The sequence below is a fragment of the Phaseolus vulgaris genome, chromosome 7 (assembly GCF_000499845.2).
Source record: "Phaseolus vulgaris cultivar G19833 chromosome 7, P. vulgaris v2.0, whole genome shotgun sequence".
In the NCBI taxonomy this organism is placed as follows: domain Eukaryota; kingdom Viridiplantae; phylum Streptophyta; class Magnoliopsida; order Fabales; family Fabaceae; genus Phaseolus; species Phaseolus vulgaris.
The window spans coordinates 27,725,626-27,744,582 of NC_023753.2; the positions used below are offsets into that span (position 1 = coordinate 27,725,626).

The 18,957-nt window shown below is 31.9% G+C and overlaps 3 protein-coding genes across 6 annotated transcripts; all 3 read right to left on the reverse strand.

Moving 5' to 3' along the window:
* Nucleotides 1–1,812: 1,812 nt before the first annotated feature.
* Nucleotides 1,813–5,694, reverse strand: LOC137829598 (protein IQ-DOMAIN 2-like). 4 transcript variants are annotated; one of them, XM_068636442.1, is made up of 7 exons: nt 5,455–5,694; nt 5,114–5,239; nt 4,355–4,454; nt 3,982–4,278; nt 3,508–3,729; nt 3,266–3,385; nt 1,813–2,889 (listed from the first exon to the last, which is right to left on the reverse strand). In XM_068636442.1, the coding sequence occupies exons 3-7, from the start codon at nt 4,427–4,429 to the stop codon at nt 2,179–2,181; spliced, it is 1,425 nt and encodes a 474-aa protein (XP_068492543.1). In that variant the 5' UTR covers nt 4,430–4,454; nt 5,114–5,239; nt 5,455–5,694; the 3' UTR covers nt 1,813–2,178. The 4 variants fall into 4 exon arrangements, with proteins under 4 accessions (XP_068492543.1, XP_068492544.1, XP_068492542.1 ...); XM_068636443.1 differs by having other exon boundaries at nt 5,332–5,490; XM_068636441.1 differs by lacking the exon at nt 5,455–5,694 and having other exon boundaries at nt 5,114–5,311.
* A 3,255-nt stretch (nt 5,695–8,949) lies between these two features.
* LOC137829978 (beta-1,4-xylosyltransferase IRX9-like) lies at nt 8,950–11,943 on the reverse strand. Its single transcript, XM_068637034.1, has 3 exons — nt 11,176–11,943; nt 10,650–10,881; nt 8,950–9,352 (listed from the first exon to the last, which is right to left on the reverse strand). Exons 1-3 carry the CDS (start codon nt 11,802–11,804, stop codon nt 9,179–9,181), a joined length of 1,035 nt encoding a protein of 344 aa, XP_068493135.1. The 5' UTR covers nt 11,805–11,943; the 3' UTR covers nt 8,950–9,178.
* A 1,243-nt stretch (nt 11,944–13,186) lies between these two features.
* On the reverse strand, nt 13,187–17,764 carry LOC137829600 (importin subunit alpha-9). Its single transcript, XM_068636445.1, has 11 exons — nt 17,588–17,764; nt 17,218–17,440; nt 16,309–16,462; nt 16,048–16,150; nt 15,564–15,748; nt 15,185–15,264; nt 14,580–14,730; nt 14,331–14,412; nt 14,173–14,231; nt 13,796–14,101; nt 13,187–13,601 (listed from the first exon to the last, which is right to left on the reverse strand). The coding sequence occupies exons 1-11, from the start codon at nt 17,637–17,639 to the stop codon at nt 13,437–13,439; spliced, it is 1,560 nt and encodes a 519-aa protein (XP_068492546.1). The 5' UTR covers nt 17,640–17,764; the 3' UTR covers nt 13,187–13,436.
* Between the last annotated feature and the right edge of the window lie 1,193 nt (nt 17,765–18,957).

Here is an 18,957-nt window from a genome sequence, read left to right on the forward strand (position 1 = left end):
GCATCGCACGTTGGATTTCTCTAGTAATTTCTAGTCCATCCTATTTACAAGGCATGTTCCGTGTTTTTGGTTTCTTTTTCCAAAACTATTTTAATAATAATCTATAACATTATTTTTTAAAAACTTGTAATTATTTTTACTTAAAATAATTTTTTTATTTAATGTAAATAATATTTTTTTAACCAAAAAATTAGATATAGGTTATTAATGTGTTGAACCATCATGGACCGCTTCAGATTATGTCTGATTTCATTTTTGGTGAAAATAATATCTGATTAGATTTTGTTCACTCTTACATCCAATCACATTAATCTAAGACAAAACATTGGGATATAATAGTTCATGTCCGTGAGTTTTTTTGTTTAAGAATAAATTTCTAACTTTTTTAGATTTTTTTTAATTCCTTATTTGCCATTGTTGTTTTCAAATTTTGAAAAATTGTAATTTTGATATAACTTTTAATTTTGTGTTTTTTTTTAATAAATTTAATTATATTGAAGACATTAAGGTCTTAAATGAATATGTAAAATTAAAAGTTAATTGAATAATATATATATATACAAAATTAAATATTTAATAAAATTTATAGATTTAGTTTTGATATAATGACAATTTTTTATAACATAAAATAATGAAAAAATATCTTAATATGATTTTAAAAATAGATAATGTAAAAATAATGATTCTATCTATAAATCGATTACGATAATAGAAAAATACTATATTAGGGCATTTTAATTGAATTTATATTTGTTTATCAGCCAACTTAATTAAGTTTATTGGTGAAAAAAAAGGTATTTGACTTTATGCATGCCAATTCAATATGAGTTACAAACTTTAACCGTCCATATTATAAAAAAAAAAAATATTTAGAGTTTTAGAACCAGACTTATGTTATGCTCAATACTTCCATAGTTTAGTTCATTGCAAGTTAATTAAGTTCAAATTAAATAAATTCCAGATTTTACAGTAAAAGTTTAATTTCAATTCAAAATTTGCATTTTATTTATGAGTTCTTACACTCAGAAAACTTGACCTAAACTATCCATGAAGAACAGTAGTTAGTTGAAGAGAGGGAACACTCTAAACTAGTAAGGACTAACTAACACCATAATTAGGTAGGTAATGAACTACCTTATTAGTATAAAACTAATAATTGAAACTTTAATGACAAACTAAACCGATCCTATGAGTTGGCACGGTTAGATAAATAGATTATATTAGACTTCATCAAGAAAAAGAATGAAATAAAAAATGTTGGAGATTTCACATCGATTAAAGATTATGATATTTTATAATATATAAATGGTACAAAACTCATCTTATAAGTAAGTTGAGTTAGGTCTAAATCCTAAATCTTAAACCCTAATTCTTAAACCTTAGACCCTAACGAAAGTTTGTTGCCTTATCAAGCCACCTACTATCAGACCACTCATAATATATAATCTCACGAGTTGGCAGCCTCAGTATGAGGATGTATGTTGAAGATTTCACATCAACTAGAGATTAAGACATTTCATAATATAGAAATGATACAAATTTTACCTCATAAGTCAATTTTACAAGGTTCAGTTAAATTTTAAAGTTATTTTTAATAGAAAAAGAAAAATAAGTGTTTTATTTTCATTTGATATAAACCAAAAAGAGAAAATATTAGAAATGTATTTCCATCACTTATCTTCTCAAATATTAGCATACCAATCACCGGGATGAGAACTGTTTACAAAACATTTATTCTTGGGGTGTACTGATACTGAGCACAGGTTACAGAACATACTAACATTTAACAGTACTGATAAATGACTCAAATGATGGGACAATGAAATTAAATATACATTTTATATCACAAATAAGAATCAATAGTAACAGAAGATACTGGGGAGGCTCTGAAAGTCATTCTGACAGCTGAATGTTGTTTTGTCCATAGTACTTTCATGAACCACCTATCATCTCCTCAGCACAAATTGTGAGTACATACATGAATGGAATACAAATACACAAATGTAGTAGGCAAAACAGTTTTCACCCCCAAATCAATAGCCTCCAATAAAAATGATAAGATGAAGATACACATGATAAATAAATAAATAAAGGGACAATTCAAATGAACTTTTGTCTTTATTCTTGCCAAGATATTTCAACTGCTTGGTTTTGCATCCTTTTCCTGTGGCTATGTAATCAACCAACCACACCATTTCCCACAGTGATTTCAGCATTGAAGCTGCTTTCTACCTTTGGTGGACCTGAATGCCTTCTTGGTCTAGCAGGTGAAGCAGGGAAACTAAGACGTTTCTTTGCAGTCCCAGCAGAGGACCCTTTATCTGGGGTCACATTTTCTGCAGCTAGTGGACTTTGCATTCTGGACTTAGCTTTGGCAGATTTAGTAGGCACCATGTAACTTGGAATAGCTGGGGAGCTTGCAAGGCTTTCATTATCTTCCACTGTTGATCCAGCAATGGAGTGCCTCCTTGGCCTCTCTGACTGCACACTCACCAGACTTTTGGTGTCATCATCTATAGCCAACATGTCCTTTGGACTCACTTTCTTCAGCTTCTTGGCAACTGCTGGAGAAGCTGACTTGGGAGGATTTGAATGGGACTGCTGGGAATGTGACTCAAAGTTAGGTGAGCCTGGATTTTGGCTGGCTGTTGGAGAATGTTTCTCAGAATTTAGCTGAAATTTAGCAAATGATTTGCTGATTTCAGCACTGGTAATGCCACGGCCAGAACTTCTAATAGATTTATTGTCATTCTTCTCTTTCTCCATCAGATTATGGCTCTCCCAGGGCCGGGCTGCCGTCCATCGTTCCAACCAACTCCAACCCCAGGTCGGATTGGTTGGATCCATGAACATAGGGTTTATGGATCTTGATGAATTCTTCCAGTTTTGCTGTAAAGAATAAAGTAGCATTTGTTTATTTAAGGTCAAACACTGGAGTTAAATTTATTCAAAACCTCAAGGAATTCACACTAGTAGCCATATGCTTATTTTACTTCTTTATATCATGTATTATATTGTGATATAACAAAATAGTTTGCATAAATTTCTCGATATGCATAAGCTGATTTTTGAATTTAGGGAAAAATTTAATTCATTTTACCTTATTTTCTTCTCTTATGAGCTTAATTGAAAAATTTATCCAAACAAGAGTAAAGTCAATTGTTTTCTGATCTTCCAATTCACCAAAAAATTTGCTTCATAAATCCTTTTCTTATTTCTGTTTCACTATCCTACCAAATGTAAATTCACAAGAGAAACAGAAAACCTGATGAGAGAATGAATAAGCCATTGCTCTTTCTCTTCTCATAGAAGCTTCATACTTGCCGAGTAGCTTGGCTTCAACCTGTTCTTTTGATTGTACGCTGTCATCCCAATCCTCCCCAAGCTATTATAGGAATTTGAAATAAGTTAAAAGCATTCAAAATCCATCTAAAAGTCAAGTAAATATTATGTTCATGTCAATAGGATCAAAAACAGAAAATAAGTGAAGGGAAATGAAACACAGACCCTGGTGCTCTCTAGCTCTTTTGCATGTTTCTGTAAGAGCTGTTTCTGTAGAGCTTGATTTTCCTCTAACATCCTGAGCCTCCTAGAACGAATCTGAGTTTGCAAATGTGCAAAAGTCTGCATAGAACGGAGGGTACTAATGGCTTGACGTTTCACCACTGGCCCTTCCATCAGGGATCTCAACCTCACCAGTCCCCTTAAAGCACGCAATGCCCTTCTTGCCTAAATGATTTTAGAAAAAAAAAATCTCAGCTTGCAGGTAGATTATCATGAATCAAGAAGCTTTCTTTTGCAGCAATTATTGATTACTTCACATATATGGCCTCTTAAGAAAGTGTTATATCATTATTGTAACTGAGGGTTTTTCACTAGTAGTTGCAGAGAAAAAGTAAAAACATGTTCAACAGATAATGGAAAGAGAGAAGCTGAATGGAATAAGTTACATTGGTTTAAATGAAAAATTGCAAAATATACCAAGTATCCCCGAAAAGCTTTCTGAATCCTTATTGCTGCCACTTCTTCTGTTGGTTTACTGTGTAACTGAACAATTGTAGTGGCTTGAACCTCCGCAGGTGCTGTCTGAACAGCAGGAACTGGTTCCTCAGCAACCACTGCAGTTTCAACTCTGATGCGATCATGACTGGTTTCAATCTCAGCCTGAGGTAAAATAACCTCAGGTGGAGGAAGAGGAGGTGCTTTATCAGTTTCGGATTGTGATGCTGAATGCAATTTTTGCTTTCCAAACCATTTCTTCTTTGATCGATTTGTTTTCTGCAAAAGCAGTTGCTAACACTATAAGGAACATGCTGAATACCTGAGAAATGTTAACTATAAATTTCATCTGAACCTGATCGTTCCTCTCCTTTGATTCAGGGCTTAGAGCTTTCTTCACAGTAGAAAACCAACTTCCCTTCCTCCCCATTTTCTTTGCATTCCTCGCTTAGACCCTTAACAGAAGAAATATGTAAATTTCATGAATAATTCAAGGATTCAGCTTGCTTTGAATAGGAAATCCAATAGCACCAACCTATATCATTAAATGTTACTAGAGCTATGAAATTTGATGCTGAAAAAATGAACTATGAAAGCCTTTTAGCTCTTGAAAACAAGAAAAAAAATCATGAAACGGAAACCAGGAACCAGCTTCTGGCTTCTGGCTTCTGGTAGAGAAATTTATCATCAAGGGATGGGAAAAGTTAACTGAACTGAACTAATGAGCAATTCAAAATCCTAATCCCTAAAGGAAATCAAATAGCATATGAAAATACAAAGAAAAATTTGAAATCCTCATTCGCCGAATCATATTGAATCCAGCAGTATGAAGAACTGAACTATCTTCCTTTTTGCATTTAAACTGCAAAAAACAAATTTTGACACATAAAATGCAGATTTATCTAATCAAATCAGCATTTCCAGTCAAATTCTGCAGCACCCTTGTGCTGCAACTACCGGAATTTTCACCAAACCAAAACAAGGAAAGAAATTGAAGAACTTTAAACATTAAACCGCTCCAACAACATCTACAGGAAATGGGAAAGGGCAAAAATAGCAATTTCAAAAATAAATGAAAAAAGGGGGTCCAAATTTAGATGGAAAATGATGGTACCTGGAGTGAAAGCAAAGAGACAGATCTGAATGAAATAGCTTGCAAGTTCTTCTGGGCCTATGTGTCTCTGAACAAAAAGGAACAAAAAGATGAAAGAACTTGGAGATTACGCTTCCACTACCTCCCCTGTAAAGCAGTGAAATACAATCAGATCTTGGGAAGGGACAAAGGGTCTCAATGATAAGAGAACATGAGAGAGAGAAAGAGAGAGAGAGAACAGCTGGTTCAGCAAATACTGTGACCCCACTACTTGTGTTAGGGAGAGTGGGACCCACTCAGTTATCATGGTTGAGGAAGAACCTTGTGTGTCCAAGGTGGTTGTTTTTGTTGGTTTTAGTTACCTTCTTAACCGTGTGTCCCATGATGAATGATGACCCTTTCCATGGATGTTGATATTGGTCCCCCTTATGGCAGTGGTTGCCTATTACCACTGGCACTGCCATTCATGTTTTAGATTTTCATCTCTCTCTCTCTCCTTGCTGTTTTTTTGTCTTCAACACCTTCTTCAATAAATTATCCTTTAACTGCTTCTCTTAACTGTTGCATTGCATGCATACATTTTTCATTAGCTCACACTGTGTAACTTATTCATACAATAATGAACAATTAATATACCAACAAATCCTCAATTGGGATCACTTTATTCTTATACAATTAATACTTCCATTGTATTCATATTTGGTTTCATAAGAATTTATAGGCTTAGATAAATTAATATGAAAAGTTACTTTTATTTATTTATTTTGTGTCTAACAAATTTTATCTTTTTTAAGTGTTGATGAGAAATCTTCTCCTGATTTGACTTTAAATGTTTATGGAAAAAGTATCACTGCAACAAGTAATTTCCCCTCCTGAAACAAAATTGTTGTGTGAAAAATACATGTGATTTATACATAAGAAAGAAATTAATTTCTGTATATTAATACATAATAATCAACCAATAAATAAAATGCATAGTAAATATTCTTTCGAACATAATTTTTGAAAAGATCAATAATCTTATTATGACTTTTAAAATGATTTTTAATGGAATAATAATGTAAACAGTTACATTATTGAAAATTATGTATTATTTTTGTTGTTAATTAGACATCAATTTAGAAACCATTTAACAATAATAGAAACCAAATTTTTTTTAGTCTCTAATTTAGTCACTATAGTAACTAATATTTTTTTTTTCTAAAAATTAGTTTTTATTTTATAATTTCTTATAGTGGATGTGATAAAAAGGTAAATTTAAAGAAATTAGTTTTCATTATTTTTTTTAAAGACTAATGGTAGAAGACAAAGATAAGATTTTGTGAATAACAAATATCGTCATATGCCACTCTTGAGTGTGATGTAGCTAGTTAGAACTTTACCTTGATATTTATTTTTTGTTTTTTGGGAAATGATATCTTATGTACTAATAAAAGCTAGATTCTTTTCTTCCTTTCTTTCTTTCCTTTTTTATGCTTTAAAAATCATTTCATACAAAGAAGTATACTTTTGCATTTTCATGCTTTTCTCTTGCTCACGTAACAAATTATTTTTGAGGAACTTTGATTTTGCTTATAAGCAATGTCAATATATAAAAAGTTCCCATTAATGGTAATTAAGTTACAAAACACACCATTATGAAAACGTGTAACTCATAAACCAGTTGTTAAGATTATATGACCAACGATTAGTTAAGCACGTCCTTGTCACACATTTTGAAATCCAATAATTACACCTTTCACACGTTAACACTTTAATATATCACAAACAAATTAAATAATGAATTAGTATAATGGTATTCATGTATCGTTTTCTTGTTTGGAAGAAAATAATTTAGGTGATGTTCAACTTGTTAGACAAAAATTACTCAACAATTTTGTCAGTGATCATAATATTATATTCTCCTATTGTTTATTTTTTGGGTGATGTTAGCACAATGAAGCCAAATTACCAAATTCTATGTAAAAGTAGAAAAAAATATCTTATGATTAATTATGAAAATCTTCGGAGTATTTTTAAAGCATTATCAATCCAACATTATTCTCATCATACTTGTCATAAGATTTAATAATATGTTCTTTTTCCACTCTAGTTTCACAAATGTGTCATTTTAGTTATTATAGAATTAATCTTTTAATTTTATAAAATAAATTTGTTCCACCAATAATATGTGATCTAATTGTTTGCATGAATTTGTTAGTGATAATAATATTCACTCCCATTTATATTAGATTCTTATTCGATATATTTAAAATATAAATAAAATATATTCTAAATTTTCTTAATTTTTTTTAATAAAATCCTTTTAAATTTAAAGTTATACATATAATTTTCCATTAATAAAATATATGGGTATTGCATTAATATTTATTTTAAAAATCAAGCAAGTTCTATGAAGTATTCATGAAAATATTTTTATCAAAGTTTAATTATATTATAAATTTGGTTTTTAATATTTAAATTGCTTTAATACATTTAAATTGAACTTGTACATATTTTTTGTATAAATAAAAAATAACTCCATAAAAATTTATTTATTTATAGTTGAAATTTGAAATGACCTTTTTTTACTATCAAAATTTAATAAAAAAAGATATTATTTTATTGAAAACATTTTATTATGATAACTACTGTTGATTTTTTATAATTAAAATTAGCAATAATTATTAATACGAAATGTAAATTTTAATTAGAGAATAACTACAATAGCATATATGAATTATGTGAAAAGAAAGAGGAATAATTATATGACAATTTAAATAATAGAAAGACAAGTCATATAGCATGAAGAGGTGTTGGAAAGAGGAAAAAAACAAATTCAAAGATAGGGAAATATGGTTTCATACTTTATTTGTTGGCTTTACTTAGGACAATTCTTGGCTCTTAGCAAGCCAACAAAAACCTAAGTTTTTGATAAATGGGTGATAAAAAAAATTGTTTCTTTCTGTTTGGTCAACAATTGAAATTATGAAGTTTTCACAGATATGGAAAAGCCCATATATATCCATAACATTTAGAATTTTGTCCTTAATTAATAGGACTATTGCACCCATTATAATATTTAAACTACTCAAATAAAAACATAAATATGAGTAAGACCATATCTTAATCAAATCCAAAAATTTTCAACTGAGACCATAAGTATGAGTTCTTGTCTTAATTAAAGCAATATTACAAATTTAAATTAATTTTATATTTACAGAATAAATAATTTTTATTTTTTAATTTATGTCAAATGTGCATAGCACCATCTATTGAATCCACCATTTATGTGTTAGATAATACTAAGTATTTAAATGTGTAGAAAAATAATATTTGGCTGTAGTTCCCAAATAAGTATACAATGTGAAAAAATAAGTATATAAAATATGAGGTTGAAAGTGTAATTTAAATTTAATTCAATCCTATAAAATTGATTTATAAAATAAAGTTTGTATTTATTTATATATTATAAAATATTTTAATTTTTAGTCCATATAAGATTTTTAAAGATGTAGATAATATCAATATACTCATAATAATAGGTTACAAATAAAAATATGTGGATTGAATTGAACATTTAAATCAATTAGTTTTGACATGTTTAAAATGAAAATTAGTAATTATTTTATTGAAATTTTTCTTAAAGAAGTTTAAATGGTCTAAATCGCTGATCTTGTTTTCTATTTATATTGATATTCAAACTCACTTCCAATTTATAAAAAAAAAAAACTAGAAGAAGCTTTCATTAAAAAATAGTCTTCCTCTTAATCAAGTTTTCTTTTTCATCTTCAAAACTCGAATACAAGACATTGTCTAATATACCACTTACACCAATAACTTATTATAAAAAATAATAGCACTAAAGTTAAGGGATTAAAATAAGCAATTTATTTGTTATTGCGCACAAATTAACACCCCTAAAATATTTGTTACAGCAGGAGTAAAAAAATGATACATAATAGCATATAGAAGCCATAAAAAGAGGCTAAACAGCAAGGAAGTATAACTAATTACAAACATACATGATAAATTTGTACAAGTAAAAGTGAAGTAACAAATAATGAATCAATGTTTCTTTTTTTTTCTCTTTGGTATTTGTTATTTTCATTCTTTCCCATTTATTTTGGAAGTAGTAGTGAGAGATTTGTGATTTGAAGTGGTAAGAGCATGAAAATTGAAACGCCAAAGCAAGATTCTGGAGCAGTCCTCTGGGGGAATTCCCTTGAAGTTGGGTTCATCATCCTCTACAACAACTTGCTTCACGAATTTTATTGAATTCTAAGACAAGAATAATGAATGTTATGAACTTATGTTTGTGTCGGTGTAAACAATGAATCCCTACACGTGTGTGCAAGTAAGAGAAGCCGGCTATTAGAATCATTATAATTGTGATTAGTTGAAATGTTCAATCAAAATGTTATTATACTTCCTAATATGTTACTATTTTGTTTTCTCCACTTTTCATTCTACCTTTTAAAGTAGTTCTGGGTTGGCCAAATGTTAAGTAATGACTCAAGGTTTTAGGAAGTGGACCACCCAACATGTTTTGTATTATCCAAAATGAAAAGATATTTTTGACAATTTTTTTTAAGAAGTGGACTCAACCTCCTAATAATACAGTTGTTAACTTCTGTGAGACTACATAATGAGAAAAAGAAAAAAATTCTCCTAACACCTTCATACATTCTCACTCTAACTTTATATATATATATATATATATATATATATATATTATTTTTATTTTTTTTAATTTCAATCATAGCCTATTAAATATGATGGAGAGTGTGATGTTTTCTTTTTCAATTTTTCCAATGGTAATGGTGGTCGTTATTTGTGGTGACTAGTGGTGGACGTTGATGGTAAATGGAACTTTTTACAATTCGAAAGTCACAAAACCCAGAAAGAAAACAGCGAGGTGCAAAAATGGGGAATATCTAATACAATGTATATTTTCGTCAACCATCACACGCACTCAAATAATAGAAGTATTCTCTCAAACTTTGTGGTGTGGCTAGAGAATAATGGAAGTGTTGTGGCTAGAATGGATGTATACGGCTGGAAGGGAGGTATGCGACTGGAATGAAGAGATGGGGTGTGAGTGTGCAATTGAGATTATTTAAAAATGTGAGATTATGCTTCCTTTTGGATTATTTAAAAAGGTTAAAACCAACTTTTCACAATTAATATGAAGGTGCGAGGAAAGTATGGAGGTGGAGGAAGAATTTATCTATAATGGATGATCCGATAACAAACTAATAATGTGTGACCTGATAAGCCCAACAAACTCTTGATATAATAAACTATAAATGACTATGTACCAAATCAAAATATGGAAACTTAACTAAATCTTATGAAATCATTTTATAAGATGATTTTTGCATCCACATATATATTATGAAATGTATTTATTTTTAGACATGATGTGATCTCCTACATTTTTATTAGTTATATAATCATTTCACAACTTTTATAATAATAATATAGTAATATAAATATCTAAGTTAACAAAAATAAATAAATAAAAATAGTAATATAGGATGAGCTTTAAAAATTGCGACACCAAAAAACGTATTACCTGAGAGGTGTCTTGAAGAGAGGAAGTGCGACCCCATCTTTCAGGGTCCCAAAGGATGGAACTATTGAATGCAAAACTTGAAATATGAATTGGAGGAGTAATTGTGTCTGATTCATTGTTCATATTCCTTAAATGCCACCCTATGACTTGTGAAGAATCACACACTGCTCCTTCTATTATCACTTTGTTTCTGTTTGCTGCTAACAATGCCGTTGCCCATGTTCCAAATACCCTGCTCAGTTGCCAAATCAGTAAGGGCCATGTTTCTCATGTTAGTTCTCACTATTAAATCACATTGCAATACTGAAATACACTGCATGTTTGTTAGGACACCTATCATTTCTCACTGCCTTTTTTAAGCTTCCCCATTTCACCCATTACATTACCAATATTTTTCCCTTTACTTAAAATGCTTCTTAGAATATCCCAATTAATCAATGTTTGTAATAATCATGATCTTCATCACTATAATGATAGTTAAAGAGAACTAGAACTTGTGCATAATGTAGAAGGAAAAGAGTCATACTGAATATATCTTAGTTGTTGGAAAAATTCGAGATCATAAACGTTGGAAAGCTCAGCAAAGTGTACTATCCCACTTAGCCTGTGATGCACAATGTGCTTGAGTGCAAGATTTCTCTGGTGATTCAGCTCAGCTTCCAAGTCCGTGAAGTTTTCCTTGGAAACCAAATGCCTATACATGATTCCAGTGTTCCTAAGCGTCTTTGAAAGTTCTGAAGATTCTGTTTGGCCTTCCACAACAATCCACAGCAATGGTTGAGGAACCAGCTTTATAGTGTTTGCCAACCTTGTCAAAAAAATCACTGCTTGGATGGGAAGTTTAGTGCTTGTTGGAGTTACTATGATTATAAGTGTTCTAGGCTTCAACTGGGGCCATGGTTTTTCATGCTTGTGGACTACAGAACTTGGTGTCGGAGCTCTCCAACTTCTATTGAAATCTGTTGTCTTCTGTGACACTTCAATTGGTTGTGGTGCAAATTCTGACCTATTTGAAGAATCAACATGACTGTGAAATATAGACTTACCTGTAGGAGCAAAGCCTGTGAAGAACCCCATCACAAAACACAGAGAAAAATGCACCATGAATTTCTTTGGTAGCATAACTTTCTTTCTTGATCTTTCTAGTGATACCATCTTCTGCAAGCCTTCTAAAACTCACCAGTAGTACTTACCACCTGAAGCACATGGAATGAAATCATTAGCTGCCACAGAATTGGAGTATTTAATGTATAGAAGCAGGATATAAAATTGAAACTTTAAGGACTCCACACATTTGTTGTGTAAAACGTTTAAACTGTAAAAGGCTATGATTGGTACTGCCAAACTAAATCATCTGTGTAGATATTTCACTGGTAAGGTATTGCTTCACTTGCATGTCACTTCAAATATAAGGAAAAAAAGAAAAAGAAAAATAGCCTTGCAATGACTACTAGAGTTGCTATCTACACCAAATAGTAGTTAGCGTGGCACCCATCTATGTGTCAACAATATGCTCTTTGTCATTTAACTAATATCAGTGATTGTAGATAAGAGTCTAATTATTATTTGGGGTTGACCATTAGTCCACCTAGAGAATTATTTAATATTTTTAAAAATACTTTAATAATGAACCTAGGAGGATCTTGCCAAGTAATTACGATTGTGCTGAAAAAGACATCAGATTATGATATGACAGTGGTTGGGTTTGGACCTTTTGGATAAATTAACAATAGCCCCCACATTAGGAGAGATTTGGACTCTCTCATGTGTTAAGTGAAAGTATGGGAATAAAGAGATTAACTTAAAAAAGCACTTTAATTCAGATTATGGATGGATTTACACGCACTTTTCACTTAACACAGTTTTCACTAGTTATCAGGTAAACCAAGTAACATGTACATAAGCTCAATGTGAAAGCAACAGCATTGCAATGAAGCACGTAAGGAATTCCATTCCTGCAGCAGTTTCAGCATCCAGCTAGAAGAGAGAGGTGAGCCAATTTTGTGTCTTATGCCTGGTAAATCCATGCACGCCTTTGAAAATCCAACACTGTTAACTGGATATTCTTGATATAAGAATCCACAAAATTGTGAACTGAGACTTCAATGATCTTCGGAATGATGGCACCATCATGTACACAGAAATAATTTCCAGATCATAAAACATATTCTTAGGACCGAACATGAGATTTATGAGTTTGAGGGGGTAAAATGAAATAAGATCTCATTATATTTAAATGTGTTTTAAAATATAGATGTAATTTTATATGCTTTTAATAAAACGAATTGTATGCTTTCTTTTAATAAACGAATTGTATGCTTTTGCAAAATTTGTATTCAATTAGTCTGCACTGTGCAATTATTGTGCACGCTCAAATATATAGACTGCATTGTGCAGTCAAGTTTAATGCAAGAAAGGTTTAATTACACCATATAAAAATTCAGGAATCAAATTCTGGGAGTATACTGAACTTAGTGGTAACGGGTATCTTTTGCATATAGGTGCTAAATTCTAACGAAAGAGAACTGCAACAGAACTAAAAACAAAAAATTTACATTTCAGTCTATCTTGTATGTACTCTCATACAAGGGCCATCGAAAGTGTACAATCTCAAGCCCTGTATAATTTTATCAAACACAACAATACCAAAACAGATTCTATTGGCCTTCAGAATCGTTGACCAGCAATGACAGGGACTTTGTATTGTTCAATATTTGACATGCGGCAGAGGCAAGGCAAGCATTGTATGGGTAGAAATGACATTGAATCTAGCTAGTCTGATCCCTACTAGACATCAAGCCCGTAGTCTTCTCCAAAATATTTGTCAACTAGAGTATTTGCCATAGTTCTCAGATCTTCATTTTCATGAAACTGAAATCTTTCCATGGCTTCAATCCCATCTTCTTGTTCTACAAGCTTTGGGCCCTCGCCATTTGGCATCCCCCTCAGGACCTACCAACACAAGAGATCGTAATCAACAAGGGGTTTAAATCTCAGAACTTGGTACGCTCTTGGTTGTGAGGTGTAATTTTGTCAAGATTACACAAACTAATAGGACTGATTTACTGATCAAACCATGTGAATAGACACGTTCTAGTCAAAATATATAGAAAGTAATCATTTAGACAATCATTAAAATCTCTTACCAGCTCTGTGAACTGAAGTCCTAGCCTTGCAGCTTCAGTATCAGCAGATCTAATCAAATCAATAAAACCTGGCAAGCATCCTTTTTCAACCAGTGAAACCATGTGCTCCACGATCAAACTTGGATTGCCGTCACCTTTAGTTGGGGCAACACAAAGGTTGCCTAATACATAAGCCACTTCCTTTCTTATATCAAATGGAGCGGCAGAAAGAAGTTGTAATAGCAAAGGCACTGTTTCACTAGAATATATCAACTGTTTGTGCTCAACAGAACCAGCAGCTATATTAGACAGCACCCAGGCTGCTTCCTGCACATATTACAAAGCCTGTCATAATTGATCCAAAGATAGAGTCATAAAACAAAAATTAAATTTTATACCTTCTTTAAGACCCTGTTTTGACAATTCAGACATTTTACAAGAACATCTATGGCATTACCTGAAAATTCCATTAAAATACAGATATAAGAATTTGATCCATACTATTTGATCAAAATGAATAAGTTCATCTTAGCCAAAAAAGGAAAATTTTACTAGCCTGCAATTTCACGTCCAGGAATGAGAACTGCGTTAATTGCACGGGAATCGCCAGCAATGAGATTACCTAAACTGCGCAAAATCTAGAGGGATTTCCCTTTATTATTAGAAACAACAGATCAATTAGAATAACATAAGCATTGTGATTTGTGTGTATTGATGTATGCTAATCACAAGAAAAAGTTATAGATGTCAAGAGACACTTTTGCAACAACTGAACCAAAAAACATAATACGGTAGAGATCATTACCGGAATCATTAATTGCAAACTGTTTGATGTTGATAATTTATTTACAAGTAATTCAAGTACATCACTCTTCACCAGCATGCTGGTAGCTATATTTGAAAGGGCGGACAGATACACAACCACCCATGCTACTTCAGTTGCTAATTCATCGTCCCTGAGGTGAAAAAACTATTAATAAGACAATAATCAGGACAGCCTTTCAGGGGTATAATTCAATGAGTAGAAGAACTTGTTATTCTGCAACACTTAAGGAAATAAGTTTTCCACAAAGTCATAATACTAAAAGGAGGATTTCAACTATCATCACTTCTGTTTTTAAGCTCATAATGAACCTATAGGAAAGTGAACTTTATGCGCATACAAGTTATAGGCATACAATTTTCAGTTTCAAGGACTTCATCCAAACAAGACTGAAAATTATAGAGATAATTTTGCTAACATCAATAAGAAATAGTTTAATGGGGAAAGAAATGGCATAATATTTGGGAAGGTTTTTACTGATATTGATTCAATTCATATTGCTGCCGGAAATCAGGCCAAATTTAGCACTTGTACAGGCTAAGAAATGACCAAGATAACACAACAAGTAGTCCCAGAGTAGTACTCACGCTTTCCTCAAGTGTCGAATGATTGCCTCCAATACTCCATCAACATGAACGAGTTCTGTAGCAGCTTTAGGATCTGGACCCTACATGCACACACACTAAAGTCATGTTAAGTTTCCAGAAAGGAAATCATGTCATGGCAAACATGTTCACAGATAAAAAATGCATATGGAATGTTTCATCTTACACAAATCATAATGCAAAAGCAAACAGAAATTTAATCACAACATAACACATCTCAGAAAAAATGACCCCATACAAGCAAATGGACCATGAATAAGGTTAGACAGATGTACAGCAAGTGTTAAACAGTAACAAAAAGGCCAATCACTGAAACAAACAATATGCGATAAGCAACTTATTCAATTGATGTATCTGAAACCTTTATTAGGTTAGACAAAGCCCATGCAGCTGTTCTAACAGTTGAACCTCTATCTGGTAGCATCATTCTTGCAAGAGGTAGTAAAGCCCCTTGAACTAGCAGAACATTCCTCAACTCTTCACCTTCACCAGCCACATTTCCTAGAGCCCAAGCACACTGTTCAGCAACAGGTGGGTAACTCTTTTCTGCAGAGCAAGATCATTCGTGAATTTAAAAGGTAACTGTAAATACTAAAACTATTAAAACAGTCTCAACTTTCAGGAAAAACTTTGTTATAATAATACTGAATAGATTAGAAAACCGGACATTTATGAAAAATAATTATGTCTCCATCCCATTTCTTCTTTTATATAAAAAAAAATATCTTACAATTCTTTGAGAATTCAAGCTATAAGAATTCCTATTAATCTTTATCAAATACAAATATAAATAAAAATAAATTCATTTCTTAATATGCAAAAGGAATCTCAAAGTGATCACTCACCCCCAAGATGAGCAATAAGTAAGGGCAATGCAGGCAACAATGCTTTTGTTTCTTCTGGATTCCCTGCAGCAATATTTGTGAGACACCAAGCTGCCTCAAGCAACTGCAGAAGGCATTAACCCCAAAATTTAAGCTCTAAGAAAAATTCTTCCCGCTACTGATCCCATACAATATGCATAGCATTCATATGTAAGCCTTTTGTGAGTACAAATATTCATACAAGTCATTGAACACGATTTAAAGGAAGACGAAACTACAGACCTGTTCATCTGGAGAACCAAAACAAAGACACTGTACAAGCATTGGTACAGCTCCAGCTTTAAGAGCAGACTCAACAGGAGGAAATTCAGATCTCGACAGCAAACGCCTTAATTCTTGAAGGGCCCCAACTCTTTTCTTCACCGCACCCTTTCCCCTGTCGATTGAACAAGTATAGGGCAATGCTTAAGCCAAAGTTAATGAATATAAGAACTAAATTGACACAGTTGAAGCCTTTCTCAGTTTATTTTAAAATAGAGCCAAGACGATACCAAAGATTTAATAAAAGACCAATATAGGACTAAAATGATGAAGAAATAAAACAACAAAACACCAATCTTGTGGTGTATAAGCTTTCTTCATTCGAAGATCCTCCCACCTCAATCAGAAGACTAGTAACATTTGGTGGGTTTTACATCCTCAGACCAACAAAACTATTGGCTAATTATGTGTTTCAACAACATAATTTCAATTAAAACAATTTTCACAAAATTGCAAGTACTTTGCCCTCATTTTCTCACAATAGTCCTCTGAGTTCATCATAAACTACAAATAATCTACTAAACCTATTTCATGGTCTTCCTACAACCACCTATTCTATATCTACCTAACTTTACTCTGTTTGGATTAACTTCACACAAACTGTAAAAGAAGAAAATAAGAAGAAAAAAAAATGAAATAAAGTTGAACCACAAGCTATTATGCATAAGCTAAGCTAAAAACAACTTCCGCAGAAATTGCTCATACATAAGCTAAACATAATTAGCTTACAAGAGAAATTTATTTCATCTTTTCTTCTCTAAAAGCTCATGGAGAAGTTTTCTCCAAAGTCCAAACAAAGCCGAATTTCAAAACAACCAACACTACCAGCAAGACAAACATTGAAGGCCCAACAAGTTCGGAAGAGCTTACTGAGAAGCAAGAGCAGATTTCAAATTTTCCACGGCCACAGAAGTCTGAGACTCCAAAAGAGATTGCTCTTCATCAATTAACATGTCGCTGTCAATGGAAACTTCGTCATCGCCACCACCAATGCCCACCCTGCAGAGTCTTTTCGCTCGCATCAGCGATTCCCTTCTTTCTTTTCCAACTGCAACTGCATGCTGTCGTCTCCTACTAGCCGCGGCATTCCCAACTGAAACAAACAAACACACGATTGAATCCCCTTTCTGTCAGAATTAAAAAAAAATGGAGATTTACAAACCTTAGAATTTGTCCCTGATTTTTTTTTTCAATTTTGAATTGGTGAGAAATGAAAACCTAGGGATGAATAGAAACGCACCTGAGGACTTAATAGGATCCCTCCTGTTAGAAGTGACGCCTGAATCGGCCATTGCAGAGAAGCTTAGCCAGTATGCTTGGTGCGTTTTGTGAGTGAAGGGTTTTTGCAAACTCACTAGTGACAAAGTAAAAGGTTTAGATCTATAGAAGGTTTTAAAATAAACTTCTAGTATAGTAGTGTGGCACGGAGTTCTTAAAATAACCAACAAAATATTACAAATTTTTCATTACAAATTACAAAATATTTATGGAGAATTTCTTTGATGATATAATATTTATATCTATTGGGATTTTTTATTATAATCGTTTTTTTTTTACATAAATTTATTTTCTTTCTATTTTATTTAATTATCTTATTTTATTAGTACAATGAAGTATTTTTGGTATTTTATGTAAATTACTTAAAAAATAAAATTATTTTTTAATTTAATATTAATGTATAGTTTTTATATGCAAACTAATTTTCTCACTATTTCCTTAATTCCTTAGTTTAAGACAACAACAGGAAGAAAGAGGGAGCATACTCTCACACATTTCTACATCAAATCTCACATATCAAATAAAATAACTTTCATTTACAATCACTCTCTTCACTCCATTTCAAGCAATTATATTCGTTGGTAAAACTATTATTCTTTTGTATCTATCATCAAGTCAATCCTAACTTTAACGTGAACATCATCACACTCTCGGATCCCAAAACTACCAATGGAAGAAGAGAAAAAAATTGAAGAAAAAGAGAGACTCAAACCGGAGAAGAAGAAAAAAGAGGTTATTTAATCAATTCATCATTTTATTTTAAATGTTATTTTTTGTTTTTCATTTTCGACTCATCCAAAATTATTTTTGTACGTATGTTAAATTTCTATCATCGTGAAAATTGTGTAAAAGAGGAAAATGCGGATACACAAGCGTTTGTTTACATGGGGTTATTGACTATCATGGGGTTATTTTTTTTGCTTTTTACCAAAATGGGGTTCGTTTAAAAAAAATTACAAATTTAGGCAAGTCGTGTCAATTCGACACGACTTCATATGCACAAATCGTCCCAATTAGACACGACTCTACCATGTCATACTGAAGTCGTGCCAACTTGGCACGACTTCTGCCACGTCATAATTTTTTTTTTAATTTTATTGTTTATATATTGGGTAGTAAGTTATGTAGTGTTAAAAATTAATTTGATACATAATATTTTAAGAGTGTTAGTTTTAAGGAACAAAAAATTGGATAATCGTGTATGGATCATGTTTGACGGTAATGTAATACAATAACTTGATTATTTGATTAATTAAAAAATGAAGAAAATTGTTATTGAATTTGAAAATAAATAAATAAATGAAAATTTATTGTATTTGGAAAATAAATAGA